At 43.1% G+C, this 18921-nt stretch overlaps 1 protein-coding gene across 4 annotated transcripts in view; it reads right to left on the bottom strand.

Moving 5' to 3' along the window:
• Nucleotides 1–4716: 4716 nt before the first annotated feature.
• The window catches only part of LOC128322233 (putative ferric-chelate reductase 1), a 53221-nt gene continuing 39016 nt past the window's right edge, over nt 4717–18921 (bottom strand). For all 4 annotated transcript variants that reach the window (XM_053243135.1, XM_053243137.1, XM_053243136.1 and 1 more), the window contains 7 exons: nt 18593–18705; nt 16751–16837; nt 15523–15620; nt 10363–10421; nt 7422–7559; nt 7289–7314; nt 4717–6160 (listed from right to left, as the gene is read on the bottom strand). In XM_053243135.1, the coding sequence (XP_053099110.1) occupies nt 6071–6160; nt 7289–7314; nt 7422–7559; nt 10363–10421; nt 15523–15620; nt 16751–16837; nt 18593–18705 (611 nt within the window). In that variant the 3' untranslated portion in view covers nt 4717–6070. The remainder of the gene's footprint in view (nt 6161–7288; nt 7315–7421; nt 7560–10362; nt 10422–15522; nt 15621–16750; nt 16838–18592; nt 18706–18921) is intronic.

Raw genomic sequence — 18921 nt, 5'->3', positions numbered from 1 at the left:
GCACACAAAAACACCTCAATGGCATAGTTTGTGATGATGTCATCCACACTGATTCAAGATGGCGGATGCATAAACCTTTGAAGCCCGAGTGGGCTAACTTGTGAACTGCTTAACCAATTTGAACCAAATTTGCTGCAGCTGTAGGGACACATAGGAACACCACAATGGCACAGTTTGTGATGATGTCATCTACCCCAATCCAAGATGACGGATGCATGAACATTTGAGGCACAAGTGGGCAGACTTGTGGCTTGTCTAACGGATTTGAATCAAATTAGGTACAGTTGTAGTGAGTGACACACACAGGGACACCTCAGTGGAGTAGTTTGTGATAATGTCATCCACCCTGTTTCAAGATGGTGGACATGTAAACATTTGAGGCACAAGTGAGCTAATTTGTGAACCGCTTAACTGATTTGAATCCAATTAGCTACAGCTGTAGGGACACATAGGAACATCTCAACGGCGAAGAATGTGATGATGTCATCCACTCCAATTCAAGATGGTGGATGTGTGAACATCTGAGGTGCAAATGGTCTACGTCATGGACTGCCTAACCCATATGAACTTAATTGGGTACAGTTGTAGTGAATGACAAACAGAGACACCTCAACAGCATAGTTTGTGATTATGTCATCCATACCGATCCAAGATGGCAGCCACATAAACATTTGAGGCGCAAATGGGCTAACTTGTGAGCTGCTTAACTGATTTAAACCAAATTTGCTACAGCTGTAGGGGCACATAGGGACACCTACTTGTGGACCTCGATTTGAACCAAATGTAGTCTAGTTGTAGAGATAGTGAAAGGAAATTAGGCTGATTAGTTCTTACTAGAACAACTTCTTGTGGTTATGTAAGAATTTTGCTAGATCAGATTCAGGTACATTTAGTTCAACATTCTGATTTCATTAGGACTGGAAAAAACCTTGGCTTCATAGGATTCTCCCCCCCCGCCCCGCATTCTTGACTATTGTTGCTAGACAAATGAGGAGTAAAGCCAGTTTTTCCTCCCAAAATATTTTCCCCCCATTTATTTTGCAAATGCTGGGGCTAAAGAAAGACCCAACAGCAGATAATGGTGTTTGTACCTGTAGGCCATAAAATTCCTCTCAGTCCAGGCTGAGGACTGGAAGAAACAGGTAGCAGTATACAGTATATGCTACTGTATACTCGTAAAGTTATATTGTTGCTATATTGTTGTATGGTCCTGAATTTGTGTTTTTCTTTTTCTTGCTTCTGTACTGGTCAAATACTGTAATAAAGTCAGTCTGTCTGTCTGTCTATAGGCAGCACGAAAGAACCACCTCCATTATGCTGGCTTGCTGACTAGCTGGGGTATGGGGGAGGGGGAGGTAGAGGAGGAGAACAGAGGATGGCAAAAGAGGCTGCTCACAAGAGATGGATAGCCAGTGAGCTGAATGGTGAGGATGGAGTTATGGACAGCACTCAATTTTTGGTGGGTGTCTGATCTCAAGCTGGCAAAAGGGCCTGAGCAGAGCCATTTTCACTCAGGAAAAGCTATTACGTGCACCCTTGGTGTGAGACACTTTTTGTTGAGAACAGCCCTGTTGTTGTGCATTCTTCAGGTGGCCTTCGCTCCCAATCAAAACAAGATCAAGCACGAGATCATCAACACTTGACTTCTTGTTTTGAACTGAGAGGAGGGAAAGCGAGAGCGGAACCCTTTAACTAAGGCCTAAAACAGTGTGTTGGGGCAGAAGCGAAAAGATCTGGAGTGCATACTACTGTGGCGTGGAAACACAGACTGGAGAAGTCACCTTGGAAAGCGGAGTGGGAGGGGGGAGAATGCTTTATTCTGGGACTTGCCTTTTACATTTGTTCTTGCTAAGGTCTTTTTGCAACTGAAGACTTCAACTCAAGTGTGTGCCTTGACCTTTTGTCAATGACTGTGCTCTGCTTTTGTTGTTCTATTTGTTATTAGCAATAAAAGAGATAGGGGGGGTCCCCTCTTCTTCGGTTCACTTGTTTGAGCTATCCTTGGCCTAGCTCAGCCTAGGACCACAGGGTCCACTGTGCTGGGTGTGAGGCCCAGCTGGGATGAAGTATACATCCCCGGCAGGTACCCACCTCTCCCCTTCAGAGGTGTGATCCATGACAGAGTCACTGCACGTCGCTGCAATTAGACTGCAGACCTGATACTTCCCAAGCAGGCTCCTTGCCCCAAGTTCGATGTGATGGAAGTTCCCCGCAACCAGCTGCCCATGGCATTCAGGAAAGAGAAGACTACTCTGAGGCAGCTTGAGAGGGAGTGCTGCTGCTCAGCCAGCCACAGAAGACCAGGCAGGAAAAGCCACTCTAGCTCAGGGCCAGGGTGTGTGAGTGTGTTTGGGAGGTTTGGTTTCATGCTGAGGGAGAGGAGGTGATTTCCTACATATGTCACTCCTTGAGAGTGCCTTTTCCTATGTTGTGTTTAACTATGCAAGGCATATGTGTGACTTAACCAGTTGTCTGTGGCTTGAGTTATCTGCCCTGCATGGAGGCCATTTCTAACTTTTCTAAAACTTCAGCTGTAGTCTGGATTGGTTTTTGATTGGATATTGTGTGTGGATGGATGGTATCGCTTGGTGATGTAAGTACACACATTAAGTGAACACAGATGAACAAACCGTTTCCTGTAGGTTCCCCCTTCAAGACTGCCCAAGTGCCAGAATAGTTTTTTAACCTGGTTTCCAACAGCAGCCAGGCAGATGCCTTGTGGAAACACTCAAGTGTAATATGAAGTTAATGGGTACTATACCATATTGCCTCTGGAGATATGGGCCAACATCCAGACCAGTTAGTCATGACTAAGCTCCATTTAAAACAATGAGATGACAAATAATCCATCCATCTTATTTATTTGTTATTTCTCTGTGTAAACCTCCCTGAGCCATTTTTGGAAGGGCGGTATAGAAATCGAATGAATGAATGAAATTAGTCATCATGACAAATTGAAGACCCACTAATTTCCATGGAATTTAGTCATGTCTAAGTTAGTCTGCATTAGGGATGTGCATGAACCAAGGTTCATGCATAGGTTCAGCACTGCCAGGGAGTGGGGGAAGGAGCTGTGGTGGTATCTTTAAAAAGGAGGAGAGCAGGTCCTTATCTGCTCTCCTCTGCCCCATGCAGCTTCCTGTTGCAACTGCGCTCTCCTCAAGAACCTGCACACAGCACCGGCAGACACATGTGCATGCCAGCACTGCACGTGGGTTCTTGGGGGGAGTGCCATCGCAGCGGGAAGTGCATGGGCAGCAGAGAGCAGGTAAGGACCTGCTCTCCTCCTTTTTAAAGATCCTGCTCACCACTCCACCCGTCCAAGTGGCACCAAACTTGTTCATGCACATCCCTAGTCTGCATGTTGGCCACTATGATTAGTGTCTGAAATATCCTTCTTTGCTATTATTTTAAAAATAGCCAAAATACCATTTGTGAAACTGAATATTTGCAATTTGGGATGAACCAAAGCCTTGCCAATACTGTCTTTACATCCCTGGATTAGATCAGGGATGTAAAGACAGCACAGTAATGAAAAAAATATATAGTGAAAAGGATTTTATTAATTTTGTTAGGGATTGTATTTTCTTATTCTATAAGTAATAGATGCACATATCTATTAACTTTTTATAAAACAAACCCCACAGTCTTCCCTCTCCCTCCCTCCTGCACAACAACTGTCAAAAACCTGTTTCCAAATTTATGGAAATGCACTTTACAGAATATTCATTACAAAATAAACATGCATTTCAACCTTTCTGGCTTGTCATAATGTTTTTTTTTCTTTTGATCTACATAATTGAGATAGGGCAACCATCTTTCTAAGAAATAATTTTTGTATGACTTGTGTAACACCAATTTAATTTTCAAGGAGATTATGTCTTGTACCAAAATTGTCCATATCAAACCATAACCAAAGGCTAGGGACTTCTTTTATCTTTCTAGTGCTTTGCTATAACACTTTTGATTGCTACCAAGAGTAATACTATCAATTCTTTAACTAGAGTATTATTTATAATAAAGTGATGCAGAAATATGGCCTCAGATGTTAGGGGAATTCTGACCCCTGTAATCTCATATATAACCTGGATAATTTATCCATAACTGCTGTAGCCTTGGACATAGGCTCCTATATCCACATATGATGGTCACATCTTCTCCAGCATTTCAATAAATATGCTGAGTTCATGTGTGCTAGTTGCATTGGTGTCCGATACTATCTCATCAGTATTTTAATCACAGGTTCTCTTACTTTGAGAACATTATTTTAAAGGATGGGATGATCAGATTTTATCCCAGTCTTCCTCTTGCAGAGGGTGACCTATGTCTACCTCCCATTTTCTTTAGTGTAAGTGGGAGGTAAGCTAAACTGAATTAGCAAATGTTTATATAACACAGAGATGATGTTTGCAGGCTTGCCCTCCCACTACATGATCAGTTGAGATTTTATTAAGATATGCGCCACAATAACAATTGTTTACTGATGCAGTAATTTCACTGCACAGAAGGAGTTTCCACACCCTCAAAACTTTCAGTTCCTTTCAATGGTCAGACCTGATCCATTTGTACCAAGGACTGTCAGAACAGTTGGTTGCTCTGCTGAAATGCACATGTGAAACATTTGTGTGAACACAGACTGGTTTTTGGATTGCAATATACATTGGAGTAAATTCCAAACCAATGATTGCAATTTTAAAAAAATCAAAAAAATCTTGGTAGCATCAAAGAAGAATTAGATTTAATTTCTGTTAGGCAAGCTACAAAGAGTGATAATTAAACCCCTGAACTAACTAGAATCTGTTTCTTGAGAGTTAAATGGTACACAAGGCCTTATATTTAAAACATCTTAGCTAAAGGTTAAGATAATACCGTATTTTACGGACTATAAGACGCTACAGACTATAGGACGCACCTTAATTTTAATCCAGTTTTTCAGGGTTTTAACATATTAAACTGTTATCAACTGTACCGAAAAGTCCTGCTACCGGTAGCGCCAGGAAAGGACTCTCAGCCTTTCTTCTTGCCTCAGATAAGTCCTCTTTCAATTGCTGCTACTCCACTCCTTGTTTTCTCTTCAACCTGCTTCTGACTCTATTAAAAAACAACAACACCTCTTTCGTTTCCCAGCTCTCCGCTCCTCACCAGTATGCACATACCAGATGAGGGAGCTCTGCTTTCTTAATTCTTTTCACTTTCTTCACTCCTGCTAGCTCCAGGAAAGGACTTTCAGCCTTGCTTCAGTTTGTTCTCCTCGCCTCAGATAAGTCCTCTTTCAATTGTTGGTACTCCACTCCTTGTTTTCTCTTCAACCTGCTTCTGACTCTATTTTAAAAAAAAACACCACCCTCTTTCGTTTTCCAGCGCTCCGGTTCTCATCAGTATGCACATACCAGAGGAGGGAGCGGCTACCACTTCGGCTTTCTTAATTCTTTACACTTTCTTCAGCTGAATATGCTTGCAGAAAGTAAAACAGAAAGCTGAAAACAATGGTGTTGCTGGTGGTGATGTAATTGCACGATCGGGGAGTCCACAGGCCTAGCGGCGGAGGGTGAGCTGGAGCAGCAGTCCCCAGGCTGCACAGAGTTAATAGCATCGTTTAGCATTGTTTGCTGGGGGATACTCCCCCCCCCTCGGGCAGGCTTGCGAGTAAAAGACGCACCTGAATTTTGGTGGCTATTTTTCGAGTGAAAAAATGCGTCTTATAGTCCGTAAAATACGGTATAACAAAAGAAGGGCAGCAATTTTCACTTCCATGATTTAAAATGTATCACAAATGTGCAACGGGTTATGCAAAATTAGATCAGTTATTCACAATATTCATAACTACTCCAGACAGTGCTACATATTTAAAGCAAACCAAATCCTGACTTGGTCCCACCTTTTGTATCCATTTGTAAACAATTTTTCCTTATGATGAATCATTATTGGACAATAGTCTATACAGTACTCTATTGATGCCTACAGTACGCTAACTGATTATATTAAAATTTGTGCCTCCTTTCTTTTTTTGCATCTAGCATACCAAAGAACAGAAGCCATTTTCACTCTTCCACCAAACATGAGGCCCAAATCAACTTCTTCCAATACCTACAAGGAGGGCTATTAAGAATGCCAGGTTGCCACATAGATATATTAGCAGCAGGAATATTTCACTTTTCACCTAAAATGGAAATATATATATATATATATTAAGAAAAGTTTTAAAAAATGCTTGCAGACATAGAACATCCTAAATCTTCTGTAACAGACCATTGGTCTATCTAGTTCAGTATTGTCTTCACAGACTGGCAGTGGCTTCTCCAAGGTTGCAGGCAGGAATCTCTCTCAGCACTATCTTGGAGAAGCCATGGAGGGAACTTGGAACCTTCTGTTCTTCCCAGAGCGGCTACATCCCCTGAGGGGAATATCTTACAGTGCTCACACTTCTAATCTCCCATCCATATATATGTTCATATCCATATGAACATCCATATATACAGGTGGACCCTGCTTAGCTAAGGGGACAAGTCATGCTTGCTACCACAAGACCAGCTCTCCTCCCCACCATAACCATGGCAGAGCCAGAGGTTATCTAATGAGAACTTTCAGCACAAAACTGGGATGGGGGGGAAGATAAGGGCCAAAACTGCCCCCCATTTATCTTTATTGTCTGTTGCAACTCTTAATCTAGAAGAAAACTCCCCAAACACCCTCCTCCCTTCACACAAACATGCATTTGAAACCCTGCAAAGGGAGAAGTAACTGGCTAACATAATGTGCAGCACTATGGCTTTTTAACACTGCGCCCCAGGACTACTGCAGATTTCTAAAGCATCCCCGACACTGTTCAGAAGCAGAGACTGCAGAAGCAGCATTTCCAGGGGTTTCCCCATTCGCGACAATGGGGAAACCTGCAAAAATGCTGCTTCTCCAACCTCTCCTTCTGAACAGTATTGGGGCTGCATGAGAAGTCTGTAGAATCCCCAAGACGCAGCATTACAAAACTACCATGTTGCACCTTATGTTAGCGATTGTGTGAATGTGTGGGTGTGAATTGGAGTGGAAAAATGGCAAGTGAGAAAATATGAAGTGCCTCCCTTTCACTCAAAAACTCTCTTCCTGAAGTAGCTTTGTTGCTTTCAGGAAAAGATTAGGGCACATTAACACAGTGAACTCCTAACACCTTTAAGATAACCATGGTCTTAGATCTCCCATTCAATTTGTGATTCTGTTTCAAGGGCAAGATTAGTAGGAGCTGTATGTAATATCCAACCTCAATTGCTTAAGACTGCAAGAACAAAAATATTACCTTGGCATTTGAATCCTCATATACCTCTGGAAAATGTAAAGAACAGGCAAGTTACCAATTTCTACTTTACTTCTTTGTTTTCTTGAAATTAGGCAGCAAACGTTTGTACATATAGATCAGAATTGGGCTTTACCTTTCTTTTTCAGCCACAGATTTACATCCAGTGTGAGGGCTATTAATGCCTCCCAGCCCACAAAGCCTCCCATAGTTTTAACCATCCATAGGCTAGGAGAATTACTGACCATTTTCAATCCCAAAAATATGGCAGCAACTAAAGAAGAAAGAGAGAGAAAAGCCATAGTAAGCAGATGACATCTAAGGAAAACCTTCTGATAGCACTTTTCAGGTTTCAACTCAGGATTTCAGGATCAGTTGATTCAATCAGCAATACTAGTAGTAAACTTTCCCTATATATTACACCAGACTGTAAGTTTGGGATTACATGTCTGAATGCTCTCCCTAGTACAAAATGAATAAATATCAGCCAAGCCATGTCCCTGACTGGCTGTTTCTGTTGTCTGTATTTTTTGGTAGCAGGGGGATTCAGAAAAGCTTTACAGCTGGATTCTGCTAAATGTGTAAAAAAGACCTCAATGAGCCAATTCCATACAAATTAGTTAAGACTGTAATCCTGTGCTCACTTCCTTGGGAGTAAGACCCACTGAACTCAGTGGAACCTACTTCTGACTACTCCTTATGTAGTTCTTCTTAAACCACATTAACACACCAAGATGTACGCATAACCACTTGATAAGTTGGTCATCTGTATCAGCTTGGAACATAGGACCATAGGCAGCTGCCATATACTGAGTCAGACCATTGGTCCATCTAGCTCAGTATTGTCTACACAAACTGGCAGCGGCTTCTCCAAGGTTGCAGCCCTGTCTTGGAGATGCCAGGGAGGGAACTTGGAACCTCAAATGCTCGTCTCAGAGCGGCCCCATCCCCAAGGGGAATCTCTCACGTCATCTCCCATTCATATGCAACCAGGGCAGACCCTGTTTAGCAAAGGGGACAATTCATGTGTGCTACCACAAGACCAGCTCTCCTCCTTAGACCAGCTGAGCTCTCCTCTTTGACCAGCTTGCCAAATGGTGAGCAGAATGCCATTCCATTACTTGCTTCCCTGATTTCTGACCCAGTGGAACAAAACCGTTACCATTTAGGAAGATCATACAGCAGACAACCATCTGGGAAATGGGCTTCTGTACCTACCCTACGATTGCCTTTTCAGCACAGTTCATGCAGCCCGTGATAATGGTCATTGTGTTCACTCTAAACATGCCCAAATCACAGAGATTGAGTTTTCCTTGTAAAAGCCTCAGGTTGATAGGTTATCAATATTAGAAAGCTGTTGAAAGGGAAGAAACCCCCTTCTGAAAGCAAGAATATCAAAGACAAAGAAACAGTTCCATCACTAAAAGAAGCAAAAAAATATGCTTCTAAGTGTAAGGCCTTTTGCCTCTGGTAATTTAAAAAATGGTAATTTAAAAAAAAACCTTCACATGTTGGAAGATGCACCTTCCTATTTCAAAACTATCCACTAGATATTAGTTTGCATTAGCTTAGAAAAGTACAATTTTTCACCATGTGAACCCTCAAATGCAGAAAAGGGTTACTAGCACAGCAGACAGAAAATTCCGGTTGAGAAATTTTGAGTAGGGTTTCTAAAAATTCTGTGCCAAAGTGCACAACATTCTGTAACAAAAAGTCCAACTTCTGTAAGTGGAAAAAATGGTTCAAATCAGGCATATTTGTCTATGAGGCTATTCACACAATGGGAGAAAATCGGGCTAGTGGAGGCTAGCCCGATTTTCTCCCATCATGTGAACCACCCGGCTCGGCTGCGAGCTCGGTGGTTCACAAGCGGGTCACCCACCTAACTACTCCTGCCCTTAAACCAGGTTTGAGGAGTGAGCGCTCCGCAAACCTGGTTTTAAAAATCGTGAGTAGCCACGGCATGGCTCCGTACCGTGGCTACTCATGAGGAAACCCCCAGAGGGGAGGCAAAAAGCCACCTCCTGGCTCTGGGGGTCTCACCAGCATGCCCTGCGCACTCCCGCAGGGCATGCTGGAGCTTCCGGGGGCCAATTCCTCCCCCCAGCCCCCGCCGGCTCCATCACAGAGCCGGCAATTGTGTGCATGGCCGATCCAGCCGCACAGGGCTCCTGCCCTGCTTTTGTGCGGGGAGAGCAGGCTTAGCCCACTCTCCCCACTCAGCTCCCCAAACCAGGTCTCACTGATCATGACACTTGGCTCTATATTTATTTAATAGTGGCCTTCTTTAATTTGAATGCACATTTTTCTGCATAATTTGGAAGATGTGCTCTAAGTTTCTTGGCATGAACTAGAGAGGGTTGAGATTCAACATATGCAGGAGAATGGGATCTTCATAGGAATAGCAATTTGGGGCTAGTGGCAAGGATTGTGACTTTGCTAAATGAAAAGGCTCGATCTCTGGTTGTATCTACAATACAAATTTATATTGGTTTTATACCATGTTGACTATTATGGTTTCCCCTAATGAATCGAGAAAACTGTAGCTTGGTGAGCACTATGAATTTTCAGCTAAAAATCATTCTCTGTCCCCATAGAACTCTCAGGTTGCCCTGAGAAGAGGAAATGACTGTTATACTTATTAGGCTTATAGTATAAATATGCCCTGTCTGACTATTGGAAGCAGAGACTTGATCTTTGAGTTCTTATGCATTTATCAGAAATGGCCCACTTGTGCTTAAGATGCTCTGTGTAACCCAGAGCTAGAAACTCTTTCAAAACAAAAACTTAGATGCTTACATCTTGGTTCTCAGCTGGTATACCTGGAGGCAAGTCTCACTGAGTTTTTCTTACACTTATTAGTTGCTTGTGTGCCTCCCAAGTATTTACCTAACACATAGTTTCCAAGCATGCTTAAGATCAGGCTGCCAACATTCCACCTCAGCTGCCTGGTTTTGTTGTGATAGATTGTATCCCATGCCCTGCCACGCAAGTACAGCCATGCAGATTTCTTGACAGCCTTGCTCAGTGGAAACCGAGCAAAGTACTTTTAAATCAGAACAGAAACATCCACTTACCTGCCAAAACTTTGATGACTAATGCATTTAGCATGTGAAACCAATTAAACACAAACCTCCTGTTGGTGCAATGCAAAAACAGTGTGTTAGACATCTTTAAGGTGTAAACATTAGGTGGTTGCAAAGGCAGGGCATCCTGGCTACTTTTCCCACCACATTTTTGTGTTGATGGAGCAGACTCTGGGTGGATGGTATGACTCTGTTTTACTAAGCAGTATGTGTAGAATTCCTCCTTATCCAGCACACCCAGTGTTGCAGTTTGGGGAGAAATTACATAGCACTGTCGTTCCCAGCCTTGGCTCTCCAGATGGGCCTTTGGCAATTGTGGCTGGGGATGATGGGAGTTGTAGTCCAACATCTGGGGTCCCAAAGCTTAGGACCCCAGTATAGCAGATATACTGCAATTAGCCATGAGGACTATATGGAATCTCCAGGTTCAGATGGAATGTGCCACTGAATACCACTTGCTGGGAGCAATGGCACAGGAGGGCTATATCCATCATATATTGCTCATGGGCTTCCCACTGGCCATGGTGCAAAATGGGTTCTTGAATTAGATGGACCTTTGGTCTGATCCAGCAGGCTGATCTTATATATACTGATATCCTAAAACACTGAATAAGGTTTGTTTTCTGTAAGTTGTTAAAAGGCACTGCACCTCAGGAAAGCATGATCTTTCTTTTTAAAAAGGGGGGGGGGGCTACAGTATTGCAATGGGTAATATTTATTGATTTATTTGGTTGTTGGCTAGGAAATCCATATTGGATGTTGCCCCTTGATGAGACATATAGCAGCCCTGGCTAAAAGGCCTTGAGTTAACAGCAGTCATTCTGAAAACATTATCAGGATGATGTGGTCATGTGACTTTTACAGCCAACAAGAGCAGAGGTCATTCATACATCTTTATTTTGCTGTATTCTGTCACAAGGCAGACATCACATCCTTTCTTTTACCATATATATATATATATATATATATATATATATATATGAATGATATAGGCGCTTCTGAACAGCAGTTTATTTCAACATGAATACAAATTACGACAAAAGGTTTTCCAGGGCATCCAGGAAGTTTGGATGCACCCGGCTTTTAGCCCGCATCTCATCTGGAATGGAGCGGGTGCATTCACATATTCAGCAGATTTACCCCGAAGTCCCTGCGAGCTATTGGGGAGCACTTCACACACGATTTGGGTTTTACACTGCTCATTACAGTGCTACCTGATTTATAGCTGGGGTAAAAAAATCCACTTTTTGCATCAGGTTTTTGGAATAGCGTTGAGTTTGCAGTCAAGCCTGCTGTGTGGAGAACTCCCAGGAGGCTTTACACATGGGCCTTCTACCCAGAATCTACTTCAGAGGAGGAGAGTGCATGTGTTCACACACCAGACAAACTTACCCCCAAGTCCCTTCGAGATTCTTGGACCCACTCCACACACAAATTGGGCTTTGTGATGCGAATTCTAGCTCAGGGATTCTCAGCTGTTGGATCCCCAGATGTTATTGGACCAACTCCCATAATCCCTAACCAAAGGCCCCTGGGGCTGGGGATTATGGGAGTTGAAGTCCAATAACATCTGGTGACCCAACGTTGAGAATCCCTGTTCTAGCTTATCTCGACATATTTCCAGATTTTAAAAATGCTGGTTTTAAGCTTTTTCTGAAAACGCCACAGCAAATAGAGAGAGGCACTGACGTAGTAGAATCATTAGCATGATAAGAGGGATGTTCTCTTTAGAAATGCAGATATCTCTCTTTAGGAAGCTCTCCCCACCACACCCACCATTGGCTAGAAGGAAAACATGGAGCATGCCATGTGAACTTGTTTCAAAACAAAATCCGAGAGCAGAGGAGAGGGGCTGCTTCCCTCAATGCTGCGAATGTAGTTCAAAGTGGCTTTGCTCAACATTTAGCCCAAAGCATGAAGCCATGTGCAAATAACTCCCAGGTGAAGAAGAATAATTCCAGAGATCCTGGGACTTCATTCTGTGCAAGAGCCAGCGGGGTGTAGTGTTAGTGTTGGACTAAGACCAGGGAGACCCGAGTTCAAATCCTTGTTCAGCCATGAAACTCACCAGATGACTTTGAACCAGTCATTTCTCTCTCAGCCTAATCTACCTCACAGAGTTGTTGTAAGATTAAACATAAAACAATGTACACCACTCTCAGCTCTTCAGAGGAAGAATGGAATATAAATGTAAAAATAATTAAATAAAACAACAAGGCATGCCGTTCTGCCCTCTTGCCTAATCCCAGATGTTTGTGGGTTCCTTGGTTGAGGGAAATGTACTCTGCATATGCTCAAAGGGTCATCTTGTTGTTTATTTCATATGTCCCAAGGCTGAGCTCTGGCACTGAAAATAGGTGCCCACCCATACTTACATCTGAAGAACTGCTATTCTGCGTTGGACGAAATGAAATTTGTCTTAGAGGAATTGGATATGCTCACCCCAATATATCTTACTAAACTCCGAGCACTGCATTAACCTCATTTTGTTGCTCATGTGTCACCATAGCACGCAGCGACACATGAGTAGACCCGTGACCGGGAGGCTGCAAACAGCCTTCCGGCCTCGGGGGTAATCTCGCGTGGGGCATCCTGGAACCGCTGGGGGCCAGCTGACTTCTGATCCCTGTCACCCCGGCCAGCTCCATGACGGAGCCGGCAGTTGTTTGCTGGCGGCCAAGCCAGCAGCTCTGGGCAGGACCGTTTGCAGGGAGAGCGGACTGCTCCCGCAGACCCGACAGATCATGAGAAGAGGTTCAATGTCTCATAATTAAACCACCAAGTATAACTGGGCTCCTCAACCACAAATCTGAATTGGGAATGTAGGAACTATTATCTTTAGTTCAAAGGTTATTGTAGGCTACCTGCTAAGAGGAGCGAGAGCTAAGAGCTCCTCTCGGACCCTTCACAGGCTTTTCTTTGGGGTGTTTTGGGATAGGAGGCAAGGTTCTACTCCCAAAAGACAAGCCGCTCTGTGGAAAGCTTTGAGTGACTCAGTCATCCCTCACCATAAACGTGATTTCAAGAATGGCTGCTGTGTGGTGGGAGGGATGTGCAGATTTCTGCCCTTTCCTGTCCCACAGGACTGGTATCAGATAGCCAGCAAAAGAAGTGGAAAATGCCTTTACATATTGGGAGGCTGAAACACTGAGTCAGTCTGATAGACCCACCCACCATGTGATTCGAAGTGAATCCCACCATGTGATTCGCATGTCCTGGAAACCGTCCCCCACGCCCAAGTGTGCCCTTCTACCCCACATCCTCGTGGGAGGGGGAGAACATCCAAACCACCCTTAATAGCTTATTTCCAACACTACTTGGAATGCAGGGGGTGGGGGGAGGCATCCATGCCCTCACTTAGACTGACACTGTGGACAGGTCATATGGTCTTAAGCAGCCCAAATTAATGCCTTTCAAGGTTTTGGGACGTTCTTAGCAAAAATGTATGAAGGCCTCTGGCCTAAAACAACTGCATTATATGTACAGTCCCAGGATCTGAAGTTCCTGAGCTCTTCTCCTTAGGCAAGCATCTCACAGGTTAAGCTCTGAATCACTGGGAGAGAAGGTGCTGACTGGGTAGGAACGCCCACAGAAGCAGCCTGGCCGATCTGGTTGTATATTCACGTGCAGTGTCCAAGTGAGGAGAGCAGGTGAATGCACACCCTACAAGGAGACGGTGCTCATGCACAAAAATGTAAGTACAAGAGAGAGGACCAGATCTTTTTGAGTCACATCAACATCAGCAGATGCAAACCAGCAAGGAACTGTTCTTGTGCAATCATTATTAGTTTCAATTGAACTTTGGGTTCAAATGGCCATTACTAAAATATTTCAAGGTTCATGGATAACTTCTTTACACCCTGCACTAAAAGCATTGTTCAACCTATTGGCTTCAAAATATTCAACTCAAGTTTACCTAACCTCTAGAAAAAGTCATCAGTTATGCAATAGCTTGTAAATTTTGCACATATGTGATTTACTGAACGTGGGCAATGGCTAGGTTAACAGGTCAAGCTACTGTATCGAGTACGTCAGACACAGCCAGAGAAATGTTCTGCTTCCAAAGTTTATATTGCAAATGCATATACTTGCGCATGCAGGGAAGCTGGAGGAAGAGCACCGGTGCTTACATCTAGATCAGGCCTGCCCAGCCTAGACCCCCCCCCGCCAGCTGTTTTTGGACTACAATTCCCATAATCTCCAGCCACAGTGACCAATAACCAGGGATTGTGAGAGCTGAAGGCCAACATCTGCAGGCAGTGGTGCACCTAGGGCAAAAAGGAGCCCTGACCTGAAGGGCTTTGGATGCCCCCACCCGCTGCAAGCCACCCCCCCCCCCTGTAATTTTTTAACCTGCTGTTCCTGTCACTGGTGGGGAGGGCTCCAAATGATCCTTGATGGTCAGCATCTATTGTAGTACTGTACCCATTGTTGGATCATTGCTGCTCTGGGTATTGTATTGCTTTTAATTGCTTCTTTAGCCATATTTTGGGACTTCCTGCTAAGGGAAGGCCAGTTGGACCCCTCATCATAGAGCTTTCCTTACTAACAGAAAACAATTTTTGTTCTTGAAGGCATTTTTGCAGATGGCTAGTAACTTTTGTTGGATCATTGCTGCTCTGAGGATTTTATTGCTTTTAACCATTGCCTTTAGAGGATAGGGTTTGGGTTTGGTCTGCCTGCTGCTTTGAGCATTCCTGGTAAGTACAAAGCAGAACAAATAAATATAGATAATACTTTCCCCCCCAGTCAGTCTCTCTGCTGACTTGCAGTTGAATTGCCATAAGCTGACTTTTTGGACCCGGCATGGATCAGTTGTTGGTGCCTAATTGTAACTGCTGGACATAACGCAGAACCAATTCATTCTGGGACAGGGCACCTGGAAGCCAAACTTGTGACTGCCAGGGACTGAAATGTTTCTGTGAAGAGGACAAGAGTAATGAGGCCTCTGTCGCTTTGATCAGAATTGCCCAGGAAACTTTAGTGAGAAAATCTGAACTGCAGTGCAGAACTTCAAAGGAAGAATCTTTTGTTTTTTAACACAGAATACTTCTATAAATCTGAGAAAAATTATTGAACCACTTATTTATACTTATACTGCAGAACAGTAATTATACAGACTATTCTGAAAACATTGTTTAACATACTGACCACTTATTTTGAGGAGAAGGGCGGAAGAAAGTTATTACTGGTTGAAAGAAAGAGAGAATCATGACAATGCATCCAAGAACGGCATGAGCTTCTGCACCCTGTGGGGAAAAAAAAGTATGCAATGTACATTCATGCTTTGGTGATACAATTGATATGACTTCACTGGAAGGGAAAGGAAGTATTTTTAATCATTATGGACCATATCTTGATTCTTTTTTTCTTATACCACGAACTTGGTATTTACTCACTAAGAGAAGAGGATGTGACACTTTCACTTCTTCAGTACTGAAATAATTTTAATTATTTCCCTTGTAGAAATTCATCATCTTGTTCCCCGATGTGAAGACAAGAGCTAGACTGACTTAAACTTCACACCTGTTTTCCACCATCAGAAGTTTCAGAGCTTCAGCTGAGGACCCCTGTGGCTAAGGTGCAAGTTCTGTTCTCCCTGCATCATCAGCATTGCTGACCAGAGGAGAGAACTGCAGGCACCTCAAGCCTCCCAGCAGCCCCAAATTCTAGTCTGTGGAATTAGGTGAAACAAGTGCTACATTCCACCTACTGACAGATACAAAGCTCACAGATCTATTGCTCTCCCTCAGCTTGGACAACTCATACATGAAAAAGCCCATCAGGCTCTCCCTCTGTGCTGCCAGATTACTGGGTTTTGTGCCACCTGCCTGGCCACCACCTGATTGCCCTAAGGTACCTGCCTGCCCCTTGGTCTCAGCTTTTGACAGTTACCTAGAATAGCGTGTGTGTGTGTGTGTGTGTGTGTGTGTGTGTGTGTGTGTGTGTGTGTGTATAGAGGGGGGCAGGGAGGTGTGAATTAGCCCACATTTTCTGAAAACAAACAGAACCAAGTAAGGGGGGAGAAAAGTAAGTTTTGAAATATCAAAGCAGAAAGCCTTCTTGTCAAAGTGAACATGTTTCTCAGTATTTAAGTATATAAATCTATTTAAAGTGCAGAATGGGGGGGCTTGCTCGGCATTAGCTCAACATTATATTTTCTAGGCAATTAAGTGTCCAAAGGACCTTAGAATAGAGATCAGCAAGTGGTGGCCCCAAAGCCAAATCTAGCTACTTGAGAGATATCATCTGGCTCTGGATAGAGGGTGCTGCCTGCCCACCTTGAGGAGAGGTGACATCTTGGCCCACTCCCTCCACTAAAATTCATTGCTGACCAGGGCCTTTTAGAGGTTAGAGGAAATAAAAATGTCTAACTTACACTACTCCACCCTTTTCTTGCCACGAAGGCCAATATGAAAGCAATTATGGTTGCCACAACAGTTAGTAGCATCAGAAATGAATGAATCTAGAAGAAAAGAAAATAGGTGCTTAAATCATATCATAATACAGAATGAAAGACTGCTTCTTTAGCCAGATCTTCTAGGCCTTTGTATGCAATGAAGTCTTTCAAGCACTTGCTTGACTTTTTAACGTATTCTTTGTTCCTCAGATTGCAATGCCATAGTTGAGGACAATTCCTTCTTTAAAATAATTGGTTCACTTTCCCCATCTGCAGGCAGAAATGTGCAAAGCCCAAAGGGAAGGCAGCATGGAGATAGGGCCAAACTACCTATGAGGATAAATGCATAGGTTGCATGCTTGTTTTTTAAGAGGTGGGAGCGTGTGATGTGATGTGGTGGGGGGATTTAACCCTTTGCCCCTGCTACAGTACTGACTCAGATCAGCCCCCTTTTCTGCTACTATTTTTCTCAGAAGGGAAGCTCCCATTAGCACCAAGGAGAACCTTTCTTCGAGGGTACAGAGCAGTTGCCAGGGTCCCAATCTGGATCAGAACTACAATGGGGCAAATGCTTAAAGCTGCCTCCCCATAGCCATGGTCCCAATGTCAGCCCACTGTGCTTACTATTTGCCTTTGAGAGACAAGGACTCAGAGGTCAAAATACACATTTAAAGTAGTGTGTAGTTTGGCCTTTTCAGATGGATTCATTTAATTAAACAAATACATCTGCAATGAAGAAAAAAGTCACATAAAAATGGCTGATGGGTACAATCTAAAAAGAAACATAAGGTAGACACTGGCAACAACCACTGGACAAGATGCTGTACAGGGGTTGGATAGGGACAGTTTTACTGCTTTTCATAAAAAATAAAAAAGCTGCACTCAGCATAGGATGGATCCTGGAGCATAGTGGCTTGCCATATGTAGCACTGCAATGGACACAAAGCAAACCAAGAGCAGCAGCACAGAGTGAGGCATTATTTGTTCAGACAACAGACTATCACAATTCTTCAAAGACACAGAAGAGATACAAGTGTGAATTCTTACAGCGTAGAGTCCATGATGGCTAGCTGGGAAGTCCCAAGCTCAATTTCAGCTTCAGCCATGAATTACTAGGTGGCTGCAGGCAAACTCTCCATCTGCACTACAATAATAATATTGGCCTACCTTATAAGGCTGTTGTATGTGACATGTATGAACACTTGATATCTCAACACTATTATTATTAGGACAATATCTGTTTGTGAGAAGATAGGTATGGTGTTTTTGATCAGAAAAAGGAAGGTTCGTATATACTTCCATAGACAGAAACTGGTAAATTCAATCAATTTGTGTTCTGTTCTGCAGTTCAAAATCTGGAATACTCTTTCACCAGAAAGTGAAGGTGAAAGAAACTCTGGCAAAGCATCTCTTACTACTACTACTACTACTACTACTACTACAAGAAATATTTATATACCTCTTTTCAGCTTTTTTGGAAAAACAGTATATATAAATGCAAAGTATATATAAATGCAAACCAGTTTACATAGAGAAATAATGAATAAATGAATGAAATAAGATGGCTCCCTAACCCCAAAGGTCTCACAATCTAAAATGAAACATAAGATAGACATCAGGAACAGCTACTGGAGGGATGCTGTGTTGGGGCTGGATAGGGCCAGTTGCTTTCATCCTGCTAAGTAAAGAGAATCACCACTTTAAAAGGGTGCCTCTTTGCCCATTTAGCAGGGGGACTATTACCTACTTTGCCTCGTTCTCAGAGACAAATATAACAATCTTCTCTGTCCAACAACAAACGGGATCTATGTACATACATACCTGAAACCAAGTATCTTTCCCAAGAAGAGTTTGGTTGATGGACTTCTTCAAGTACCTGGCAAATATCATTCCTACACTGCCTGTAGTCATCCAAGCAATCAACATGAGGGCTCCTTTAAAAAAAAAAAAAAAAACACCACACAGTTGACAAGAGGTTCTTTTTTAAAAAAAACCAAAAGACTTATTAAAATACAACAGTATTTGCTAAGGTTGAGCCAAAATGACCCCTCATCACTCCATTTGAAAGTGATGAAACGGGTGGTGGGCATTTTGGTGAGTAATCCGCCCCCTCCCTCCTTGGAACACCACCTATGTCATTGGATAGTGTT

Source organism: Hemicordylus capensis, chromosome 4 (assembly GCF_027244095.1).
Source record: "Hemicordylus capensis ecotype Gifberg chromosome 4, rHemCap1.1.pri, whole genome shotgun sequence".
NCBI lineage: Eukaryota > Metazoa > Chordata > Lepidosauria > Squamata > Cordylidae > Hemicordylus > Hemicordylus capensis.
The sequence above is the reverse complement of the archived record's forward strand: the minus strand, read 5'-3'. Positions and strand labels throughout refer to the sequence as shown.